We start from the raw sequence: 25,857 nt of genomic DNA on the forward strand, positions 1-25,857 counted from the left end.
TTGATCGACGGCCGACGCTCTGTTCGCCGTTATCAGTCCAAGACTGCTACTCTAATCGGATTTTCCGTTTACCGGGCACAGGTTTGCCCAAATAAACAGTTATATTCCAACACAAAGTGTCCTGTCTTCGGCCACGTCACGACCCCGTGACAATATGATAGTGAGACGTGGCTTCCGTTCACCCTTCATTATAGCTGCTTTGTGGTCGCAAAGCTTGTTGCTGTGTCCCGCTTGAAGCACGCACTGTTGCCACCTGCCTCGGGTAGCGTTCGCTTCAGGCACTCGGGTGCAGCATCCCGCTCCAGTGCCACGTTTGTTTGCCGTCACTTCTGCCTCAATCAGAGCATGCGTCGGAGCAAGCACCGGGTCGTGGGAACGAGGGGCTCCGATTAAACATGAGCGATGTGCGTTTATCCATGCTAACCCACTTGAACTTCGTGTAAGTGCAAACATCAGGGTCTTTGTGAGTGCACATGTAAAACGGCGGAGAAGCATCAATAACTTCACAAGCGTATTCTGTGGATGTTGCAGGGCAATAATCGGATGTCATTCCTGAAGGAAGCAGCAAAACGATACGTCCAAGACATTGCGGATGAATCGAAGAGGCTTGCCATCATTACGTTCAGTAGCACTGCCGCAGTTCGCCACCCATTGATGTCAGTGAATGTTTCTACCAGGCCGAGCTTCTTGAACGCGGTGAATGATTTGAGAGCGGCCGGGCCGGCGTGCATTGGTTGCGGCCTCCAACAAGCCCTCCAGGTGACTGCACTGTACTTTCAACGTAATTTCATTTCGCGCCTTTTCTCTTAATTTTGCTTTCTTCTGTTTTGAGTAAGTCATAATGTTTATTAACCGGCTACGTGACTTCACGAGTGTAACCTCCAGTCCAGAGATCACAGGCACACGGCCCACAAACCGGTCTCTAGTGACCCGCACCGCACATGACTGTCTTCGTCCCATATATTTTTTCCTAAAGAACATGCCCATGAGCTATATAAACATGACTGGCCTCAATCAATCTTTTTTGTCAGGAAACATTGTGGTCACCGTACGTTGAAATATCACAGTGGAAAAAAAAAGTTTATATTTCAGGTGTCGAGATTTCAGTCACATTGCAGATTCGTGTCGATGCTTTTCGAAGCCTGACTCAATATCCCCTGAACAATTGACACCTATGAAGAAACATGCAGTGGGTTTTTTTCAAATGGCAACATCAAGGCTGATATCTTGTTCAATACCCCTCGCCCCTTTTTTTTATTCAAGCATTTCGACTGCCCTGCACTCGCGGAAGTGGTTTAGTGGCTGCGGCCCACTGGCTGAAGTGAGCTGGAGAGCCGCACTCTAACCAAAAAGGTAATTGAGCAAAAATTTATGAATTCAAGTGCTTAATTATATGACTTCTCGAGGTTTTGGCATACCAAAAATTACAATATATACATTAGTGCCGTCGTAGTGCCAGAGCTCCGGAAATCATAACCATCTGGTATTCTTGTGGGTGCGCATAAGTCTGGAAACACCGATTCTAGCATTTCGCCGCCATAAAAAATGTAGCTGCTGTGGCCACTATATTGAAGCGCCTCATCTGCCGAGTTAGTGGCAATTCAGTGCACTTTGCATATGTATGTTTTGTTGTTTAGTGTATTACCTTCGTTACCACTTGCTGCAAGGGTGGCACAATTATTTGCTAATTCTTTATGCTCTCGCTTTCCCACTGTCCGCCCGCGTCACTTCAAATATGAGCCATCCGTGAAGTGACTAGACCACAAAGACCGAGCACCTTCTAGCTGTCTTTTAAGTGAGATTTGAAAGTGCCTGCCAGCTACATGCAATGCTTTACACTTCGGTTACGTGTTCTAAGTACCTAGACTACCTCTTGATATGCCCGGGGAGGGGTTGAGGCTGCCACCCAGGATCCGGCGAAGGACGACTCTTCCGACGCGTCTCACGAACAAGTAGAAGGTGCGTTTAATTTACATGTTTGCAAGAGAAGTACATTGCAACGAGAGCGTGCAGACGCGCCTTCCCATCACAAGGGCCCAGAACGCACTCGAGACGAGCGGGCCAGCGAAGTCCAGAGAGAAAGCGCCTTATGTTTGAAAGAGAAACCGTCAGGCGCAATGAAGAAGCGGAAAGCCAAGAAAGTGAGCTTGAGCGCTTGCGGCTTCAGCTTAAGATTGCAGAGGCAAAAGGCGCTAGTGATCTGGGAACAGAAAATGCCGAGATTCGGGCAGGCGCACGAGTGAGCATGAGGGACCTCTTGTAGCCTTACAAAATGAGCGAGGACATAGCGTTGTTTCTTATAAATTTCGAAAGAACTTGTGTGAGGATGGGGTTTGATCGTGCCACGTGGCCTCAAAAGCTACTAATGGTACTGCCCTGCGAAGCAGCGGACACGCTTGCGCGTTTGCCAGCAACAGACGCGGATGAGTATAACAAAGTGAAGGCTGCGCTCCTAAAGAAATTCCGGCTTTCAGCAGAAGCGTTTCGCCGCCGGTTTAGGGACGCACAAAAGAAAACGGGCGAGACATTTCAGGAATTCGTATTCAACATGAAGGCCGATTTGGTGGAGTGGCTGAAGGGAGAAGGTATCTACGAGGATCGGAATAAGCTGGTGGACTTGATCTGCCTTGAGCAATTTTACGGGTGCTTGAATGAAGAAATGCGCCTGTGGATTCAAGATAGACCTGGGGAGAGGAACATGGAACGCGCGGCTGAGCTATGCTGATGAGTACATCGTCCATCGCCCGGTACAAGGAACCGCGGCGGAACACCGTCCGGAACATGGAACGCGCGGCTGATGAGTACACCATCCATCGCCAGTCAGAAAAAGCACGCGTTCATCCATTCAGCAAACGGCCGCTCGAGGATTGCTCTGTGCGTAAGGGCGCCAGCTCTGCAATGAATGCGCCCGAGACCGAAGCAAAGGAAACCTCGGTGAAGAAAAAGTGTTTTGAGGTGAAAAAGCCACTTTTGTGTTTCCGGTACCAAGAGCCAAGACACATAGCGGCTGACTGTCGGAAACCGAAGGTAGTGTTTTCTTTTACGGGCTCAGTGACGGGCTCGGCGACGGGCTCAGTGACAGACGGTCCCCTGGCGAACCCCAAACTTGCCGCCTCGCACCATAAGCTCGCTCTGGTCCGACGCAAGAATCGGCGATGACTCCAGACACCCAGATAGACGAGAAGGTAGTGGAGGGTGGGGTCCAAAAAGGCGACGTCCTAAGCGCCGCAGGATCCAAGGACACAGCAGACAGTCCCGCTAAGCCAGGCGACCTGGAACTTGCCCATCCAGCAACTTCCGAGAACCCCAAGGCTACAGCCTTTACATCTCTACCTGGGTCATCCGAACATCCTGCTTCATCTTCAAGCGATACCGCTGCGCCAAGAGCCTCTGCTAACAAGGGCAAGAGGGGTACGCAATCGCTGAATGCCTTGATCGCATTGCTCGACGTTCGTGCCGAGACACCCTCTTGTAAGGAAGAAAAGGCCGGCCTGGATTTGTGGCGCATTGTGAAGGTGCTGCTGGTACTGTTTGTCATAATTGTCGTCCTGGGATTCATAGTTTTCTGCGAGCCCGTCAAAATGCGCAGCGCGAGAGGTTTTGTACCACCAAAGGCTGCGAGGAACACAAGCGTCGCATCGAAGGTCAGCTGGACAAAAGTGTGGATCCTTGCGACGATTTCGGCGCTCACGTTTGCGGAGGCTGGGCATCTCGCAGAGAGTTCCTGTTGTCATGCTCCCAGATGACCGATATGCACTTGGCCTGGCTGTACAAGCTCCCAACGACACTGGAGGCAGGCGTGGCACGTTTGCCCGTCGGCATGAAAGTCGACGCGATGTTCAAGAGCTAGAGCTGCATGACAATGGGAAAGTCCCAAGCGATTCACGGTAGCAAGTGCTACTATTTAGCCTCATGTGTGTGCGCGCGCATTTTCATTTCTTTGTTCGAGTTCACTTGGTCACCACCTCAGTGTAGTCTTCTGTTCGGCAATAAACAATGAAAGGAGCTTCGCCCTAACTTGAATCTGGCGAATCTTAGACGCACTGAGTGCTCGCAGTGTCAGTGTTCTGTTTGTGTGCTGTGTGGGGTGCGTGTATGGGTAGTGGTTGACGATCAGGGGAACACCCGAGAAGAAGCACAACGGCCACTTCAGGGAGCAGCGCCACTGCCGCCCTTCCGTGACCTCTTCGGGCGGCGGACGGGCTGTTATGACCGGCACAGCAAGGAGGTGACCTGCAAGGGACGCTCATCGGCGTAACGGTCAAACGCTGTCCACGTCCTGCAGGAACGCGGGAGGCGTCTGTGTGCGCCACAGGAAACGCACATCAGCGTCGCTGGGACACACATACTGCGTCCGAGAAGATGCACGTGCACGGACGAGGAGTATAAAAAGCGCGTCGCGTGTGCGGTCGGCTCTCTCTCTAGACTTCGCTGGCCCGCTCGTGTCGAGTGCGCTCTGGGCCCTTGTGATGGAAAGGCTCTCGCTGCCATGTACTTCTCTTGCAAATATGTAAATTAAATGCATCTTCTACTCGTTCATGAGACGTGTCGCAAGAGTCGTCCTTCGCCGGATCCTGGGTGGCAGCTTCAACCCCTCCCCGGGCATATCACTCTCCTTAGCCTTTCCTGACCATGCTCAAAAACAGTGTAGTAGGGCCGCTTCTAGAACTCTTCGTTGGAGTGCAGTAATATGTGCAAAACTAATTGTATTGCAGGTGCTGAACAGTACAGATGAGACACCGCAAGGCAGCATGATATTGCTGATGAGCGATGATGAAGAAAACAGGAAGCCGAAACTGTATGACGTCTTACCAGAACTGACAGCAGCCAAGGTGGGAGTCAGTACCATGGCGATGGGGGCATCCGCTGATCATCAGATCGAAAAGTTGGCAACCATGACTGGCGGAAAAGCGTTCTACTTCCCTGCACTCCAGCGAAACACGGCGATTCTCATGAAGATAGCCTTCGAGGACAGCACCAATGAAGAAGCAGATAATGCTTACGTCAGGGTGCGTATTAAGTGCGAACGACTTGGAGGCCTTGGTTATCGTGTGCAGTCATCTGCTGTCATCTTTATTCATCACTTGGCCTTACTTCGGTAACGACATCTATAGCATAGCTATGTATAGTACAGCAAGGGAAAGACAAAATGAAGTGACGGAGATAGAGAGGGAAGAGGTTGGGTAAAGATATTAAAGCCAAACATAGGCAAAAGTGGGTCTAAAATAGTTAGGCATGAAACGGTATAGAAAGGAGGTGGGAAAGTACAATGAGAGTGAGGAGGAGGAGGAAAGCAAACGGAGAGAGCAATCAGTGCATAGCCTTGACTGGCATCACGTTTATAGCAGGGGTCTCAAACACGCAGGCCGCTGCCTACACATGACTTCGTCCAACATACCTTTCTTTATTTTAGTAATGCGTATGCAGAGATTATTGGTCCAAAGCATTGTTTCCATGAGCACTATGTGCTGAACCTTAACCAAAAAATGGAAATGATATTTCAGTATTGGCACTAAGACAGCCAACTTGAACATTATTGTCAACATGGTACTAGAATAGTGCCATCGGATTTTTATCAGAAATCATCCGTATTTGAGTTCTGATACATGTTTTTTTTTTCAAATGGCACCGTGTTCCGACAATTTGTCCATAAGAACTCTCCCCCATCTCCCCTCTGCGCTTTTAGATTTCGAAATAAACAGATCTGGCGAAAATAAACTGCGTTAAAGCGGCCCACTTGCTATAGCGATGCATAGCAAAGTGCTGCTAGGCCGCGGGAAGGAGAAGCGAGGTAAAATAGGACAGGGTAGGGCAGGGCAGGGCAGGGCAGGGCAGGGAAAAGTTTTTACGTCGAAGAAGTGCCCTAAGAAAAACTACAGTATTTAAAAAATACACCATCTTTGAAGGGGACCATAGGGGGATGTGGAGGATTGCTGGGAGTTTCATTGGTCGTTTTGACGGCGGTATTTACCCCTATCTATCTATCTATCTATCTATCTATCTATCTATCTATCTATCTATCTATCTATCTATCTATCTATCTATCTATCTATCTATCTATCTATCTATCTATCTATCTATCTAGCCGCCTATGACGTTCATCTCTCACGGCTGTTTCGATAATGGTATCGATACCCAACTTACTATGCCATAACATGACTCTATGACCAGCTTAAGTGACTATGACCAGCTTAAGTGACATGAAAACCATGCCGGATGCAATGAATGTCATGATTTACATTTCATCGTCTTGCTGCTCTTGCGGTGGTTTCATTCATCACGACCTAATTCGCATTGTAGTGAATTATCAACAACCTCGGCGTAAATTTACCGTTTGGTGAGTCAAATGGGACCAGCTCCACAAATTCAGGCAATCACGACCAACACAGGCCCCCTTCGACTATGGCTCCTAGGTTATGCTGTTACAGGAGGACATTCGCCAGAATACCCAAACGCTAGATACAACCCCGAAAATCCCCATTATCGACAGTAAGCACGCCCATCTCCTGGAAGCTAATAATAACATTACGCAAAGGTAGAAAACTCAAAAGTACAACCGGAATATGATATCAAACTCGCGCAGCTTCAAGCGCAAATAGAACAGTACAGCACGACCCCTTGCAAAGCTAACTGGGCTCAGGTTTGTTGGAATCTCCACGAAAATCTCTACAACTCGCGCTTGGCATCTGTAGCGCCACATGCTAGAGCCGACGCAATCTAAAAACCAGACGCGTCACACGCCGCCGCACTCATAACCATTGGCAGGACACCAATGCCTCCCTTACACACGTGAAATGCACCTATACCACACCTGGTCTCCCCCCAAACACCCCGAGTACTCTGGCACAGCCCAACTCCAGCTTGATGCCCTTAATTCAGAATCAGAATTTCGCGGAGCCTAACTAAAATACGTAATACAGCACCCGGTTAAGATCAAATTACTAACACTGCCTTCCGAAATATTGATGATGCTTCCATATCTGATCTAGTGAACTACTTTAATGAATGTCGGGATGCTGGTATCCTCCCTGCCTTCTGGAAACACGCGAAAATCATATTTATCCATAAACCTCACAAACCCATCACCATCGACAATATTCCTCCCATTTCGTTAACATCTTGTCTTGCCAAGGTCTTCGAGCACACAATCCTTGCTAGGTTGACGATGTACATGAAAGAAAATCAATATTTCCCCCACAGTATAGTAGGATTTTGTGCGCATCTTTCCGCGCAGGATGCCGTGCTCCAAATTACTCACGGCATGCGTGATGATACCATTCCCCACCATACTAAAGCTATTCAGGTGGTAGACCTCACTAAGGCATTCGATAGAATTCGACACGATGCCATCCTAAGGCAACTGCAGACACTACAAGTAGGCCCCGGAACTTATAACTATGTTCGTGTTTTTCTATCTGGGCGCACTGCCTCCTTGCACATTAATAACCTGAGCACGGCCTTTTACATCCTCGGCGAGGTTGGAACTCCTCAAGGCGTGGTCCTCTCCCCCTTACTCTTTAATATTGCTCTTATTCTCTAAGCCTACAAACTAAATCTCAACCCACACCTAAAGCATACCTTATACACGGACGATATAACGACATGGACTACGTATGGCTCTGATGGGCAATTAGAAGAAACTCGATCTTCAACTAGCAGCCGACATCATTTCAGCTCGCGCGTCATCTATTGAGCTCGAATGCTCCCCCTCTATATCCGCTCTCCTTCTTGTGAGACCGAAATCAACCGAAATCAGCCGCTAACTCTCCCATCGAAATCATATTACGAGGAACCGCTATCCCCTTCACGCCCACACTGCGAATCCTTGGCCTTTACTTGCAGAATTTCGGATGGAATGACCACATCCTAAAACACTCAAGGGTTCTACGTGATCAGTATTGCAGCTTTTACGCGGCGTATCTTCCATGCACAAAGGTTTAGACGAAGCGGACAACATGAAAGTTGTACATACTTTCACACTTAGCCGCATTCTATACGCCACAGAAACTGGACGCGTGAATGTCTCGATCAGCCTTGCAACTAAGGCAGCCCTGAACCTTCCTCGTAGCACAAGCACAGCCAAACGTTTTGAACAGGGCTTGTGCAACACCCTTTCTGAGATAGTTGAGGCACATCTTCAGGCACAGTATTTAAGACTTTCCGCTAGCGCCTCTGGCCGCCATATTCTCGCCTCCTATTACAGAAACATACCCGCTAATCAAATAACCTGCCTGCGAATTCCAAAACACATTCATGCCTCTTTAATAGTCAAATCCTTGCTTCGCAACGTCCACACTAGGAATCACATCGCTCGCCCTGTAGCTCGCGCAAAAGCTCTTCACAAGAGTTACGGACAAGCTGAGGGTGCCATTTGGGTAGACGCCGCTTGTACAGCATTGGAAGCTGTGGCAGTTGCCTACAACCCTACGCTACCTCATTCCTGATTCACCACCTCCCTCACCTCAGGCTCTACAGCTGAGGAAGCAGAGGAGACCGCCATCGTCTTAGCCCTTGCACAATCTGATGTACAGTACGCCTTCACTGATTCAAAAACTGTTCTGTACAACTATGCCAGGGGCAGGATATACCCCTCTGATTGGCAGTTGTCGAACACCCCCACACAATATTTACCGCCAATAATAGAGCCTCAGTGAGTACCGGCTCATTCAGGGAACCCCGGAAATGAGGCTGCCAATAAATTGGCCCGAGGATTGATTTGCTGAGCTCAGGACGGCCTCGATTCGGGCTTCTCGAAGGAGCGGCCACACACTTTTGCAAAGCTCCCGCAAATACCCCATTTGAACTGTTGGATCTACCCTCCTCCAAATTCCTCTCTTACGCACTCCCAACAAATCTTGTGGAGACGTCTCCAGGCTCGCACTCTTTCTTCCCCTCAGCTGCTGTCCCACTACTGTGGCATTTTCCCGGTATGTTCCTTCTATGGCGAACCTCACGCCATTCTTTCCCACATCATATTCGGCTGCCCTGCTGATCCTACCCTGCAGGGACAGCCTACCATCGCAAGATGGAAGGACCAGGAGGTCCTGCTTTCGTCTGTATACCCAGCTTTGCAGCTTGCTGCGGTGACTAGGGCAACCGATGTCATCGCGGTGAGAGGCATGGCCATGTAGACGTGATGTGGGACCACGCGGTGGTCCCCGGACACCGGGACACATATCGAAAATGAAAATACATTTGCACACACGACGTCCTCGGCACAAATGCTTCGTCCGTTGTCACAAGCAGGAATACTTCACAACCGTCATGCGCCTGCAAGGTGTTCGTCGTGGTTCCATTTTGTGACAATGTCTGACCACAATTTAATCAAGCACTTCAGACACTTTATCCGCCGTGTGGCACATGGATATACGCGGTCGTTTCACACAATCTTAAAGCCCCGTGGCTCAGAACAGGCTTTTCACTTGTTGTTAGGCGTATAGTAACTACTGAAAGAACACTGCGTCACTAAGAACGCGGAACAAAGCGTAGATATTCTCCGCCACGGTTCAGTACGAGACCTGCGGAGGCGCATATGCCACCACCGCTCACTGCTAGACCAGCTACACTACACAACACGTAACCATGGCAACGCCGCCATTGTACCCAGTAGATATGGCAGCCAGGACGCCAATTCCTCCACACATTTTTTGTAGGGCGCCGGCTAGGCATGCGCTCTCCTTTCATTCATTCCTGTGTGGGCGGCACGCTGCTCTCGGCTATGGCCGAAGGAATGCTGGCAGAGTAGCGAGAACCGCGAAGTAGCACTTAGTACTTTTTTTTGCTGCGACAAAGACTTGCCTTTAAGGCATATTATTTTCGTTAAATGTGTGCTGTTAGGCCGGTGTTATTTATGAAGTGAAATAGTGTCTTGTGGAATCTGCAGCGGTTGTAACTGGCTGTGTCGCTGTAGCGAAAGCCGGCTTGAGCGAGGTGACGGGAGCGTTGTGGCTGCAACCCTTTGCATGTCCATAAAAGGTGGTATGTATATGCTTGCATCGCTGAAGTGGGACAATACGGACATGTATCACCATCTCGTAAATGTGACCAGTTCCATGATGATACAACGGTCGGTGTAAGGGCCACCCCTGCCCGTAGCCTCCTAAGCATAACTTCCTCCGCCCTAGTAAAGTGAGGAGGGAGAGAACAGACACACGGTGGAATGAGAGCACGTGTATCCTGCCGGAGAACATTTTCACTGGTATAGAGTAAGTTTAAGGGCTGAGGTGGAAGGGGAATGGCTGGAAGATCTATGTCTGGAGGGCAGTGCGCCTGCTGGTCAGCAGCAATGTTGTGTGAGTTCGCAGCATGGTCTTAAATCCAATGTACTTTTACGCTAGTCTACCGTATTATGGTTCAGCTTATGAATCGCCTCGCATATCTCCATCGCTTTGCGTACTTTTTTGAGCTCGATCCTTATTAGCTCCCAAGGAATCAGTGCATATGTCAATCTGCTTAATTGTGCGCAGCTTAGAGGTAGTATCCTGGATTGCATCGCGGATGGCTTGAAGTTCCATCATAAGAGGAGTGGCTTCCGTAGATAGATAACGCTGGTGGCCACTAACAAAATTATGCGTAGTACTCAGGAATGATGTCTTTCCACCGTCATGTAAGATAGCAGCATCTGTATATAGCTTGCAGGTATTAGCGCATGGGGCCTCGATGATGGAGCGTTCGTCAATTGTAGATGATGTATCGGAGCGCCGTAACTTTGTTGTTTTATTAGATGAGATGGTGGTGATTTCCCAGGGAGGCATAGACTCGGGCTGGTTGTCAATGCGAGAGCTACGTTGAACGTTAGCATGAAATGCAGCAACAGCTGGCACAAGATGCTTTTTCATTTCACGAGCTTTTTCTCTTTGCGAAGTTAACTGTTGAAATTGCGCCTGGTATAAAATTTTTGGCTGCAGAACTGTGTGTACGAGCTGGCGAGCTACATGTGTACGAGCTCCAGCTGCTTTCGATGCAATGCGGCGAATCGGATGAATTGTTTTTGTGGAACTCTGTCTGACTTTGCGAAGCCAGTGCACTCCGCTGCCGGACTGGTGAGCATCAAGACCTAATATGCGGACCTCCGAAGCCTCAGAAATGGTCACTGCACCTGGTGTAAATGTAAAGGGGCACTGCTTAATTTTTCTGCGTCCTGCTTTATTAGCTACCTGAACATAGCTTGATTTTTGGGTGGACATGTCTAACCCTGCGTTCCAAGTGTAGCTCTGAAGAACATCAAGGACTTTCTGAAGCTGTTGTGCTTGTCTTGACACGTCTTTGTGCACAGACTATAATGTCACATCAGCGTATATCAGAAGTCTCACGTCTGGAATTCGGTGTAGTTGCCATGCTAGAGGTATTAGAGCAATTTTGAACAGGAGAGGAGCCAAAACGGATCCTTGCGGGACACCTCTGTTGTAGATAAAACAACTTTCAGGCTTTGGATCTACTCTTATTGCAAATGTGCGGTTGTGAAGAAAGGAGTATATAAATATTACTACCGACAGTGGAAATCCGAGCTCGATGAGGCTAGATAAAATGACGTCATGGTTTATGTTGTCGTAAGCTTTTGTTACGTTCGTTGCTATTACAGTGCGTACTGCGTGGCTGTGTGGAGAAACTTGTAAAATGTCATCCGACAAGAAAGAAATACCGTCTTCAGTTGCCAAATGAGAACGGAACCCGATTTGAGCCGGATGGTATTTCTTGTGTCGTTCAAGCTACCACGAAACACGTGTGGCCAGCATTTTTTCCGCAAGCTTGCAGACAGTAGCAGTCAATGAAATTGGGCGTAAATATTACAGGCTATTTGGAGACTTTCCGGGTTTTGGAATAGGGACTTCAACTGAATGCTTCCAATAAGATGGGAGGTATCCAGTTTCCCATACTGTATTGATTGTACTTTACTGCGACTAGCCTCTCGTCGTGTGCGGCTAGCCTTACGTCTTATAATACTGCAGTCTGTTGCAACTGCAGGTTTTGCCGTGCAACTGTGACAAAACATAACTTTTAAATGTTTCTGAAATTGCACGCATTGTCTAAATTTGCACGTATTTTCTAAATGAGCATGACCTCGCCTCCTTGTGTCCTCCACAGATTGCAAATTTCGCAGAGACTTTCACGTCCAAGGTGGAGAAAAAGTTCATTCTCGATCCAAGTTTGGGTAACAAGACTGTTGTCATCTTTGACCAACTAAATCCCTCCCTCGCAGACGTCTCAGTGACTCTCATCAATCCAAGCGGGCTAGAATGCACAATGTGCGTCGAACAAGGAGACGAGAAAACAAAGAGAATCATCATACCCAGCCCGGCGCAGGTACTGTACGGATTGTTTCTAAGAAAAACCAATATACCTGCTTTAGCTCAGCTGACGGTGGCCAGAGAAGCTGAGCGTAGTGCAACTAAATACAACGTCATTTCGAAAAAGAGTGTCATGTATTTATGTATCGCAATGCTGAACATAATAGAGCAACGGAGTGTGCTCGAGCACTTTATGAGGTGCAACGGAATACCGCATGCCTATGACCCCCGCGCAACTTCTTAACTACGTCATTTTGGGAATTCGTAATTCATAACCACACACACACAAAAAGAGCTAAGCATTTATACACTTCTTGCGGCCACACCGTATGGGCTCCGCCCTTTTGAAAGTTAGTCGCACGCACCGAGAAAATTTGGAAATTGCCCCTTCGGCGATATTTTCACGAGGTCGTGCCGTGGAAGAAGGAAGCGTACTCTAATTACAAGATGAAACTGTTAATTCGGCCGAACATGTGGCCCATAAACTGAAGGTCAGATTACAGCAATGTCCAGTGGCACTGATAGCGGCGAGCAGAGCATCGGCCATCAATCAACTCACAAGTGGCGAAGCAAGTTGGCATTTATAGACTTGATATCGAATATTCAGGCGTTTACGCTAGCTGTGACGTAGGTTCTAGGATAATCTGTAAGGTTCACGAAGTGAGCGTAAACTTAAGAAAGTTATCTTGTGCAGTCCGGAAGGTTCCTGAATACTGTACGCACGGTTTGCGCTGAGAATTGCTGAGGGTGAAATAGGGTGATAACAAAACTTGAAAAGGAAATATATGTGGAAATATTCATACTTTACAGCACTACCTTAGCGTGCGCAAAATGTACTGCTCATTCGCATCATGCGACATGCGGCGTGTGTAAGTACACCGAAACCTTTACTATCACAACATGCGCTGTGATAACTCTGGTTGTTCTACAAAAGGTACTACACACTCCTGCAAAGAAAACGCGATAGGAAGCACGTAGAACGAAAAAAAATGGCAGCATATCCACGGGGTGAATGATGGAGAGTGGGGCGAAGCATCCGTCCGTTCATTCGTTCTTGCTTCCGTTCGTCCATGCGTCCGTCTGTGTGACCATCTGTGCTTTCTTCCGCCATCCGTGCCTGCGCCTGTTCGTGCGTCCGCATGTGCATCCTTGCGTCCGTCCCTGCGTCCGTCCATGCATCCGCCCCTGCGTCCGTCCACGCGTCCATCCGTCCGTGCAACCATCCATGCGTCCGTCCATGCATCTGTCTGTGTGTCCGTTCGTCCATCTAGTCAACACTCCAAGTACCACCATCTCGCATCTTTTCATGATATATTCCGCATAAAGAAGCACCGCCATCCAGCGGACCTTCCAAGGACTGAACGAGAGGTGGCACACGCACACTTTCTTACGGCTTGCGCTTCGTGTCTATTTCACACCTTTAACCACCTCGAGTTCATTCATGGTATATACTAGTTCATTGTATTCATGGCACTGCGGCCCAACGCTCGCTAAACCTTTCTAAAACTAAGGAGGTTACGTCCAGTGAGTATAGCGTAGCAACCCTTTTTTGTCAGAATGTGCTTAATGTGCATGCCAATGGCTGCTAATCGGGAATGAGAGATCGGAGAATTCGGCTTTTAGTCAACGCGCACGCTGCAAATTATTTATTGTTCAACAACGCACAGAAGAAATCTCCCACCGGCACCACCTTGCAGGTCAAAGCGTAAGACATGTTACGTTCTACGACGAACGACCAGCGGGTGCCGCTTTAAGGAGCTTCGCCCCTGGAAGTGCGCTTACACAGAATGCGTGCGCACCTAATCATTCCACTCCTGGCCTCTCTTGCAGACTTGAGGCTACATGCAAAGCCAGAGTGACACACCTTCTGCCATTTCAATTGCAATGCGAACCATTACAACTAAATTTATGGTTTCACCGCGTTTTGCATATTTATTCAATTTGCTCCTACCAACACATTATCGAACCTCCTGGGGAGTGTCTACAATGCTCGTACTCTAAGGACATTCTTTTAACACGTATAGGTTACAACAAATGCCGGTCGGAGCACAGGTGTGTTGTTCAAAAAACGGCAGGCTATCGTTGTTTTACTTGAAACTTAGGTTGAAATATGGCTGACTTCTTGAGTATATAGTTTTCTACAAAAGCCACTCTTTCTGTCAAGCTGATGCGCTCCCTCAGGGATACGAAGGACGCTGAAGGAGTGATATGCAAACATCATGGGCATGTGAGGAAGGCGCCCAAAGCATTTTATACTGCTCGCGGCACTATGTGCTGACAGCCTAATGTCACCGAAAACGTGCGGCCCATGTGTTTTTGAATGGCAAAGTTCGTTACTGATGGGTTTAGGAATCTGCTTATAGGATGGTGAGTGGACAATTCGTTTGGAGAGCCCCAGTTTGCAAGAAGTGGAGGTGAACATCCAAGTCAAGTCCCAAGCAAAGGATCTCAACGATAAGCCGATTCGGGTCACCACTCTACTGGACACCCTGCAAGTTGTGAAACCTCACGAAGCCATCATCTACGCCGAGGTGACAAAGGAATACAAAATTGTCCTCGATGCCACGGCAGTCGCCGAGGTTATTGGCCCCAATTCGCCTAACAAGACTGTGGTACCACTTCACGAAGACGGTGACGGTGAGATTTAAAAACCGATTTCCTCATATTCATGTTCTTGGTGGTCATAGGCTGGAAACAAAGCATTCGCATTTGCGCAATGAAGGGATAATCCTGCACATATTTTACTATCTAGCTATATTGCTGTGTCTGAATGAGATTGAAAGTACTTAAAGGCTCGCCAACAGCGTTAAACAACACCCCCTTCCTTACCTCTTCCACCCTTGTCTTAAAGATTGGGGGACCTTTATGCTTTGATTATAAGTTAACGGGATAGCGATATCCTGTGACTATAGCACACTTCAATAAATTAGTGAATACTCTTCATTGTGTCGCGCTGCTCAGGCAGTTCAATTGCAGATGTCTACAATGTGATTAATTAAATTGAAAGTGGCTTGTCAGCAAAGCTTTCTCATATGGCCGCATTCTGTGCAATTGGTGGCATGCTTTAAACGAATATAAATTATTCGAGTGAAATCTTTCCGCCCTTGTTATGCACCACTACGTGGCCTTAAAAATTTAGGGCCTTTTGCAGTGGGTGGCTGGATGTAAATTATGCACTAAATATGACAATCATATGTTCTGATTCCTGATGACAATGTACGCATGTACCTCGCATTACTACTGCGGTACTCTATGTTGTATTGGGAACCATATAGAGGACGCGTTTGTTTGTAAAGAATGAAAGCTACTTCCACTACAATTCTAAGCAGATGAAGGTATTTTAAGTCTATTTCCAAGAATAGGCATGTCTATGAGGCAGAACACCAGCTTGCTACGCAAACGGCATGGGTTCGATCGTCACTCCAACCCAGAAATTGTTATTGACTCGTTTCTCGATTTGCATAATCTATATTTGGATATTTTTCCGTTTCTCGGTCAAGGCCAAGGTAAGGTTTTGCCCACAACCAACGACACCGATGCGGGAATTTCTGCCAAACGAGCTGTTTAACGCTGTTCCGTAAAGTAGAATGAGCGGTGGACTCCACAACAGAAATTGGCCGTTGCATCGTGCTACCTATGTAATAACATGTCAAGATACTTCACCGTACCATAAACTTGATGCTTAAAAACATAGGTCGGCGAAACTTGTGGAGCTCACTCGGACTCATGCTTACGAAAATTATCCTGAGCTGAACCCATTCTGACTCACGCTCTTGAAAATTTTCTTCAACCGAACTACTCAGACTCCTACACGCCGAACAATTACTGACCCAGACTCACTCAGACTCACTGTTTGATCTCAGTCTGAGTGAGTCAGAGTGAGTCAACTCACGAGTTCAGTAGCCTAAAATCAGCTTCATCGACCGTGTTGTCAGTGCTGTTTAACGCCAATATCTCACGTAATGGGTGCCGTTCTCGGTGCCGTTTGACGTAGTATCTTTGAAAACAAATAGTGAGTGCTCCCACACCAGTAAGGTCATTTTCCTTGAAAGAGTTGACAGCGTAAAATATAATTATCAAGAACTTCCCTTGAAGAGTTGATGGGCTGAGGGCAAGGCACCCCTTGCGTAATTCACGTCTATAATTAATATACATGGTGCCCCAGCTATTTTTAGACAGAGTTTAAAATTGTTCCGACACACGCAATTACGGCATGACCAAATGCATGTTGCTGACCATTGCCTGCAGTTAATCAAACATTTTTCTGTGTTCTAAGATATTGGTTACTTAGATCTGTTTATATAACTAACTTTTTAAGAAACTAAGATGGATGAAACATTTCACTGGGACAGTTGTATATCGCTTAGCAAAACGTCCGATTAGACAGTTTCGATTTTTATATCTCTTAATTATTAATGTTTTTCTGGACCGGCAGAGCGCGGGTTCGAATCCCGGCTGCGGCGGCTGCATTTCCGATGGAGGCAAAAATGTTGTAGGCCCGTGTGCTTCGATTTGGGTGCACGTTAAAGAACCCCAGGTGGTCTAAATTTCCGGAGCCCTCCACCACGGCGTCTCTCATAATCATATGGTGGTTTTGGGACGTTAAACCCCACATATCAATCAATAATGTTTTTCTGCTCACTAAAATTGCCCACGAAATACAAGACAATACCACGTGACAAGCCAGCTCGCACGTCAGAACGATTCTGGTGCTCTCTAACATTCATGTCCGAGCGACCATAGCATTTGCCCGATTGTGCGGTCTCGACAAGGCCGCAACGATAGTGGTTGCTTTGGGATGAACACGCTTGGCTATCGCCCAAAAAAAGCGATAACCGCTGTGACTGCTTATCGCTGTCATGAACCAGTGCGAGGGAAGTGTATCGTTCGTACGCGGAGTTCTGGGAGCACCAAAATCACGGCGTTTGTCACGTGGTATTTTTTTTTTATTTTGCGGGCATTTGTAGCAAGCAGAAAAACGTACATAATTGACAGATATAAAGTTCGAAACTCTCTAATCGGACGTTTCGCAACGCGATCTACAACTTTATAATTGAAATTTTTCATGTATCTTCGGTTCTTTGAAAGTTAGGTAAATAAACAGATCTAATTGATATTTTCACAACACAAGAAATAGTCTGACAAACTCGATGCAACGGTCAATAACATGGATTTGGTCGTGTCGCAATTGCGTGTGTCGGTATAATTTTAAACTCTGGCTAAGTAGAGCTGGGGCACCCTGTATATCGAAACATTGAAGGATCAACACTGATTTGGAGTACCTGTGATTAGACGTGAGTATAAGCGCGAGTCCAGGTAAGGCTGATAGTAACGCTGAAGATTACTAGATTCAGGCCCAAGAATGTAGCCCTGGAAAACGAGACAATGTGAATATTGCCCAACGCTGTAGTGAGCTGTCCTAGACTTTCAGAAGTTTGCAGCGACAGTTTCAGCGACTGCTTCAATGCCATTTCCTCACGACCCGCGACCGCCAAAGTGAGGTGGGACATAAACGTCACATACAATGGGTCGCGCACACCCTGACTGCATATCTCTAAAATTCTTGTTCAGAAAAACTAAATGTATGCAGTATACGATGGTTTGGAATATATCACTGGAATATCTAAAGAAAGTTGTTGTGAAGATGTTATGGAGGTCATCAAACATTTTAAAAATATCACTGATGTAGCCCCTGACCGGAACGCACACTATGTTCAATAACAGGTCATGAAGAGGGCCCTAATTGAAGCTCAATGACAATAGTTTTATTTTCCCCGCTGCTTATATGCATGAGTATATGGAAACGCTCATGAAGGCAATGAATAAGCTCCATACGCGGAAACACTAATTTTATCGTACTAGTTTTAATATGTTTAAACAAGCACACAAAGAAAAATATAAAGCTACATCGACAATAACGCAACGTATTAAAGAGGCACTAGCCGACCAAATACCTGTGAAACACAGGCGTGGTTGACACATGATTTCGAGCAGTTATTTATTACTCAGCGGCAAATGGTCTTGCCGTAAATAGTTTTTTTTGTTAATGAGAACAAAAACTATTTGCGATTTTAAATATAGTAGTATCACCATGATGCCACTGAGCTAGTTAATAATATCTGGGGTTTTACGTCCCGAAGCTACGATACGATTACGAGAGACGCCGCAGTGAAAGGCTCGAGAAATTTTCACCACGTGGTGTTCTTTAACGTGCATTGACGTCGCACAGAGCCCTCACCTCGCCCATTTTGCCTTCACCGAAGTACGACTGCCGAGGCCGGGCATGTAGCGCGTAGGCAGGATAACCGATAGTCATTAAGGGTAACCGAACCACGAGCACTGTAGCCGCTGATCCGCCGTGGCGCGAAGTGAGCTAGTTAACGAAAAATCAAGGATAAACAGATTCAATGAGATAGCCTGGAGTAACAAGCCATATTATGAGGATTAATCATTTGATTAAGAATACACTCGTATTTTTTATTAAACGCCGATAACATTAAATTGCTGCACAACTCGGGGAACGAATTGAAACGCATGATTACGGAGTTAGACAAGGAGAACAAAAAGGTAGATCTTAAATTTAATCTGCAGAAAACGAAAGTAATGTACAACAACGTCGAAAGAGAGCAGCGCTTCGAGATATGTAATAGTGCACTTGAAGTTGTAAAATACTATGCCTACTTAGGACAGGTAATAGCCGTGGAGCCGAACCACGAGATTCAAGTAACAAGAAGAATAAAGGGGTGAAGCATATTTGGCAAGCACTCTCAATTCTTGACAGGTAGATGGCCCCTATCATTCAAGAGGAAGGTATATAACAGCTGCATCTTGCCAGTACTTAGCTATGGATAAGAAACCTGGAGACTCACAAAGAAGGTTCAAGCCAAAACTGAGGACCACGCAGCGAGCAATGGAAAGAAAAATGGTAGGTGTAACCTTAAGAGACAAGAAGAGAACAGAGTGGATCAGGGAACAAACTGGGGTTAAGGATATCATAGTTGAAATCAAGAAGAGGAAATGAACATGGACCAGGCATGTAGCGCGTAGGCAGGATAACCACTGGTGATTAGGGATAACTAACTGGATTCCTAGAGAGGGCAAGCAAAATAGGGGGAGACAGAAAGTTAGGTGGGCAGATGAGAGAAAAAAGTTTGCGGGTGTAAAATGGCAGCAGCAAGCACAGGACCAAGTTGACTGGCGGAACATGGGAGAGGTCTTTGTCCTGCAGTGGACGTAGTCAGGCTGATGATGATGATAAATATGATGATGATGATGACACCTAGAGATGATGATGATAAAAACTTTATTACTCCCAAAAGAGGGGACCAGCCAAGAGTTCGGTTACGCTGCTTAGAGATGAGATGTCTGTGCTGGACGTGCGAAGTCATGCGTCTTGTTTATTATTCACTAGCCAAGGTGTCAATTAACTTTATGAGCAAATACAGCTATCCACCACGTCAAGACAAACTACCCAAACGCTGCATTTTCATAAATGTATCGCTCGCCACAAGTAGTCATTCAATATTTTACAGATCCCGATCTCAGAAAGAATGATGGAATTTACTCCGGCTACTTTGTCCAGTTCACTGGCAAAGGGAGGTACGTAGTCACGGTTTACGTTTCGGGCAATGAGAGGACACGATTGGGCGTGCCAAGGAGCCACTACCCAACCAATGTGATTATCGTGTCACCTGGTAAGTCGCGCTCTTGCTCGCATTGCAGTATACCGAAGTGATCAAAAAAGTCATAGTTTTTCCACAAGCGTAAAGGAATCAATCTGATGGCCTACTATTGGAATACGGTCTTGGTACCAGTTGCGTAACTTGAATTGGCCCTGTAACACATTTTGAGCATGGTCAGGAAACGTTGCTGATTGGTAGTATAGGCTCCCATGAACACGCGAGCCAAATACTATAGCGCAGCTTGCGACCTGCCATTCACAATAAGTCATCAAATAGACTTCAAATTGCTCTCTCGATACCGAGTGAACTACGGTCTCCAAATGCTGAAATATTCACCCCCACTCATACTAAATACAGTTTTTCGTTGCACTGATTGCATCTTCTTTCGTGACAAGACATGCCCAGCCTATTTTTAGTTACATGACACAAGAAAAAAAGAGAGAAAACAGACATTTCTTGTATTTTGCTTATTCCTATTTTATGTATTTATTTAAAGAGTACAATCTTGCCTACATGTATGAAATATTTATTATTGTGCCACTTTCAGCTATGTATGTCTGTTTAAAGCTGGTGCACGCCGGCAACTAGCAGCGGTCACGCGACCATTCGCGACTGGCGACCAAAAAGAGACTGATGTACACACCAGCAGAGGATGCATGCGAGCGACCGGAAGTTGCCAAACCGGAGAGTCACGTCCGGATATCGTTATCAGCGAGAACTCTGGAGACCGGCGCCGATAAGCTGATCGCCGCCAGCTGAGTGAACGGAGCAAATCAAGCGCGCCGCATTTATTCTTTTCGTCCGTTCTCGCACAGTGTTCCCAACAGCGTCAAGGAGTTCGATTCAAGCGAAAAACAAGAGATTGTCATGCTGCTGGCGCGCTGTGCCATGGTGTCAGCGTTGGCAGCACAGATGCTTCCAAGGAGAAAAATTGGCATCATATCCACGGAGTGAATAATGGGGAGTGGGGCGAAGCATTCATCCATCCATTCGTTCTTGCTTCCGTTCATCCATGCGTCCATCTGTGTGATCGTCCATGCATCCATCCGCCCGTCCATGCATGCGTCTGTTCATGCGTCCGCCCCTGCGTTCTTCCATGCATCCGCCCCTGCGTCCGTTCATGCGTCCACCCATGCATCTGTCTGTGTGTCCATTCGTCCATCTATTCAACACTCCAAGTACCACCATCTCGCATCTTTTCATCATATATTCCCCATATACAAGCACCACCATCCAGCGGACATTCCAAAGACTAAACTAGAGGTGGCACACGCACACCTTCTTACGGCTCGCGTTTCGGGTCTACTCCTTACTTTTAAGCACCTCGAGTTCATGGTATATACTAGTTCACTGTATTCATGGCACTGCGGCTCAACGCTCGCTAATCCTTCCTGAAACTAAGGAGATTACACCCAGCGAGTATAACGTAGCAACACTTTCTTGTCAGATAGTGCTCAGTGTACATGCCAGTGGCTGCTAATTGGGATGACTGTGTGCACACTAACTAAAAGCCGAATGCACCTGTCTCTTATTCCCCATTAACAGCCATTGCCATGTACATTGAGCACTATTTTTCATTGTTCAACAACGCACAGAAGAAATCTCTGACTGGCACCACCTTGGTGGTCAAATTGTTATACTCACAACATACTACAACGGCTACAAGGGACGAATGGGTGCCGCTATAAGAAGCTTCGCTCCTAAAAAGGCCAGTGGTGGGTGCGGCCATTCCTTCGATCACGGAAGCCGCCTACCTCCCGAGCTGCGCTGAGACGACGAGGAGTATTTCCGAGAGTCGTGCGTATTCAGAAACGCTCTTGAATTTATCTTGACTTGCCACAGACTCCAGTACCGCACAAACGCGTCTCAAATGCGGTGTCTTAAGTCGTTGCCAAGGCATGAAGCACAAACACTTTCCAAACACGCTGCATTGAAGGCGGTGGCAAATCAAGTTCGAGACAAAAACGATTCTGAATACGGGGGAAAGATAGTGCACAATTCATTGTCTCTATGCTTTGATGGTATTTAGCTTCTTGCGAATGCCGCCCCGTATCTACACTTTTCTCGAGCTGCAGCGCCCCGCCATCCCAAGGCAAGTACTCCGTGGTGGCCATGGTGCCACAGACCCACAAGAACGCACTCGTTTGTATCTGGCGGCAGGAGGCCAGGGCAATGAAAACACAAAAAACAAAAATTGGGTATCGCTGATTGGTTCCAGCAGCTTTGCGACTTCAGTCGCGCGGCTGAAAAATCGGTCACGAAGCGACTAACCAGAGCAGTCGCTTTGCGACCGTTCGCGACTGTTTGCGACCAGTCGCAAATGGTCGCGCGACCGCTGCTAGTCGCTGGTGTGCACCAGCCTTTACTGTTTTAGTTTGCCTCATGAACGCTGTCTTTTTTTCTGCCTTGTTTTGTTGGAATATGGGACTAGTCAAGCTGCTTTTGCATCACAGCTTCTTTCGAGCATACGATACCACACATTTGGGTAGTTAGGCTCGTTGTCGTGACTTAAAAAAATCAATATAAATGTGTAACTGTGTGGTAAAAATAAACCTCGAATTTCAAACTACAAACTTCTCTTGTCTCGACACATGACGAAGGAAGCTCAAAAACCACTCGTAGAAGGCTTTGTATCAGCTATTAGCCGATTTGAATATGGCGCGCCTTGTCGTCAGGGATCGCCGCGGGAAGCCGTGACTTGCCCCCGCGTGTGCGCACGATCAAAAAAAAAAAAGAACGCCTATTCGAAAAAAAAAACGCGTATTCGAAGAAGGAAAAAAAAGCTAAGTTCTCAAGGCGACGAAGCACTTGGGAAGCATATTCTTTTCCTCTTGGAAAGCGTCCTGCATCGGGGGTGGGGGGCACTGGCTGTTGCGCGCCATAACTCAATGGAAGGGCTTTGTGCGCTGCCAGCGTAGGCCGTGGGGTGGCGCTGCAATTCTACGCAGAGTAGAATTACTGTATATGCTACCTTTAGGTAAAAGGTGGCACATACAGTAACTCTGACGCGGAGTAAAGTCCCTAGTTCTAGGGGCCTTAAGGCATAGAAGGCGCCCCCCCCTTCTCCGCGCGCATTGAGGAACCCTAGCGCAGAGTAAAGAGGCTTCAGCGCGGGGCATCAGGCAGACCGGAGGGAATTTGGCTGCTGGTGCCGCAGGTGTCAGTGCATAATATCGTTCCCCGCCGCGGTGGTCTAGGGACTAATTCACTCGTATGCTGACCTGCAGGTGGCGGGCTCGAATCCCGGATGCGGCGGCTGAATTTTCGATGGAGACGGAAATGCTGTAGGCCCGTGTGCTCAGATTTGGGTGCAGGTTAAAAAACCCCAGTTGGTCTAAATTTCCGGAGACCTCCACTACGGCGTCTCTCCTAATCATATCATGGTTTAGGGAGGTTAAACTTCACATATCAATCAATCAATAAGACACACAACGTGAGTTACTGCGTGCGCATTGTCCTGTCCCGTCTAAAAGACAGGGCGTGCAAACATGGCCGGAAGAAAGAAATCATGACATTACAAACGCCGATTATAAAATGAGCACACACACAACGGGGGGAAAAAAGGTCCGGGCACTCGTCTGCACATGCTCAAAGGCGTACCTATCAAACCGACACGCCTGGGAGTCTAAGATAACTCTTAAGGCATTTGAGTTCTTTGCACATGATTATGGAAGATCGGCTGACATATGTGCTATCACTATTATCGATAAGCAATGTATTTATTATTAGATGAGCGTTTTTATTCGTGTGATACCAAACAACGCATTCATTGAATTCCGGAGTGTAATCATATTTTACGCAAAAGAAATATCGATTAGAAGGTGTGCCTTCAGTGAGAGATCTGTTGTGTTTCATTTAACATAGTGGGCCGTCTGTCCTACATTTAGAACGGTTGCAGCTAAAAATAACCTTATACACCCTACCTGCGTGGAAATCAATGAATTGTTGCCGTGTTTTACGAAACAATTGTTAGTGCACTTTTTGTCTGTTACATTACAAATCATACATAGTTTATTGGCAGCCGTAAAAACGGCACTAACGTCGTATCTGCTACCCACGCTTTTTAACCAGTGTGGTACGCAATGTACAAAATATTTACAACAATACGTGTTCTTTCTATTGTTTTCCGTTCTGCAGCAGTAGGCACTGCAATGCGAAAAAAACAACAACCTCCATCTGGGAGGCGCGTAACCTGTCAGTTAAAGCTGGTACTCATTTTAATTTTGCTCCCGTGACTTGGTGAATGAAGACTTGCATATCTTTGCACTCCCAGCCTTTTAGGATGAATACTCACCTAATAGCTCAGATATATTGAAACGAAGATGCGCGAGCCTACGGGGCGCCGAAGAAGAAGAAGAGTAGTGGAGCGGCGCCTGGACTGTGTGGTTAGGTGAAAGCGTTCTAGGCCTGTCTCAGAAGTACACTGGTATTTCACTACGCCATTTCACCCCATCTTTAAATAAACACAGTCACTCGTAACAGTTTGGTGGAAGGTGCCGGGTACATTGACCCAGATCTACCGATCTCGTGATGGAGCAGACGCTTGGCAGGCTTGCCACCGCAGCTACCAGACATGGAGGACGCGGGAGCAGGCCATAATAACCTCGTTGCTGATGAGCAACACGCTCACCCGCCAGGACAAGTTCGCTGCGGCATGCCGGAACGTCAGCCGAGGACCATTTCGGTGCAGCCGGATGACAATGTTAACGACTGGCTCAAGCACTACCAAAGAGTGAGTCGCAGCAACCGCTGGAGCAATGCTAAGCAGCTCGAGAACGTGGTGTTTTTTATCGTTGGCACCGCGTCTCTTTGATTCGACAACCATGAGAGTGCATTGACCACATGGGACATTTTCGTGGACGAGCTGAAGAGGTGTTTTGGTGACTCAACAGCTAAGGACAAGCCGGCGGAGCAAACGCTTTCACGCAGAGCTCAGTTACCTGGCGAAACATGCACCACCTACATCGAGGCCGTCTTGAAGCTTTGCGGAATCGTGCGTGCGACCATGTGTGGCGAAGATAAGGTAGGTCATCAGCTCAAGGGAATCGCAGAAGGCGTGTACAATTTCTTTATCCCTAAGGAAGACTTACACACACCTTCCGACCTAAGGAGACACTGCCGAGAGTTTGAAGCGCTAAGAGGAGGAGAGTCCTACCGAAATCCGGGACGTCTTGAGAATGTGCCCACGATTGCAAGTGTCAACCTTCCATCGCAGGACGACATCTCTTCTCTTATAAGACGAGTGGTTAAGGAAGAACTTGTTCAACTGCAAGCTGTGGACACCGCTAGTATCTGCCATCCGTGTGCATTCGACCAACGGCCCCGTGAATCACTGGTACCTCGGATGCGACAGAGCTACTTTGAGCCTCGCCCGAATTACACCGATCAGGTTTGAACGAAGGAGTGAACGACCACTCAAAAACCAGGAACGCAGGCAAGCTGTGTCACAGCAATTTACTGCTCGACCACCATCGCCCGGCTTTTATCAACCGATGAGGTTTACTTCGCCGGGGACGACTAGACGCGACACCCGTACTTGCTACAACTGCGGGCTACCTGGACACATCGCTAGGTACTGCTACCGTCGCCAGCAGCGAGCTCCATGATTCAACGTGTACACGCCCTATGTACCTGCTGGCGAGTCTTGACCATTTCAGGGCTCTTTCCAGCAGCAACAAGCAGCACCTGCTGACTTGCCTTGCTCCGATCGCAGCGTTACCCCACCACCCGTACGCCAACAGCGATCCCCGTCTCCGCGTCGCCGCTCGGGGACGCCACCACCCCTGGGAAACTAACTGGTGTGACCAATGGGAGCGAGGCCGCAAAATCATCTTCCGCAAGACCCCCTTGTGTTGTAATGGTTGAGAACAAAGTGAGTGTTTTTGTAG

The 25,857-nt window shown here is 47.5% G+C and overlaps 1 protein-coding gene across 3 annotated transcripts in view; it reads left to right on the forward strand.

Moving 5' to 3' along the window:
- Nucleotides 1-25,857, forward strand: part of LOC142771528 (calcium-activated chloride channel regulator 4-like) — a 54,799-nt gene that overhangs the window by 23,612 nt on the left and 5,330 nt on the right. The window contains exons 4-8 of one of the 3 annotated variants that reach the window (XM_075873114.1): nucleotides 532-759; nucleotides 4,716-5,009; nucleotides 12,085-12,303; nucleotides 14,651-14,924; nucleotides 19,820-19,981. In XM_075873114.1, the coding sequence (XP_075729229.1) occupies nucleotides 532-759; nucleotides 4,716-5,009; nucleotides 12,085-12,303; nucleotides 14,651-14,924; nucleotides 19,820-19,981 (1,177 nt within the window). The remainder of the gene's footprint in view (nucleotides 1-531; nucleotides 760-4,715; nucleotides 5,010-12,084; nucleotides 12,304-14,650; nucleotides 14,925-19,819; nucleotides 19,982-25,857) is intronic. The other 2 variants (XM_075873116.1, XM_075873115.1) reach the window with 2 other exon arrangements.

Source organism: Rhipicephalus microplus, chromosome 9 (assembly GCF_043290135.1).
Source record: "Rhipicephalus microplus isolate Deutch F79 chromosome 9, USDA_Rmic, whole genome shotgun sequence".
NCBI classification, from domain to species: Eukaryota; Metazoa; Arthropoda; class Arachnida; order Ixodida; family Ixodidae; genus Rhipicephalus; species Rhipicephalus microplus.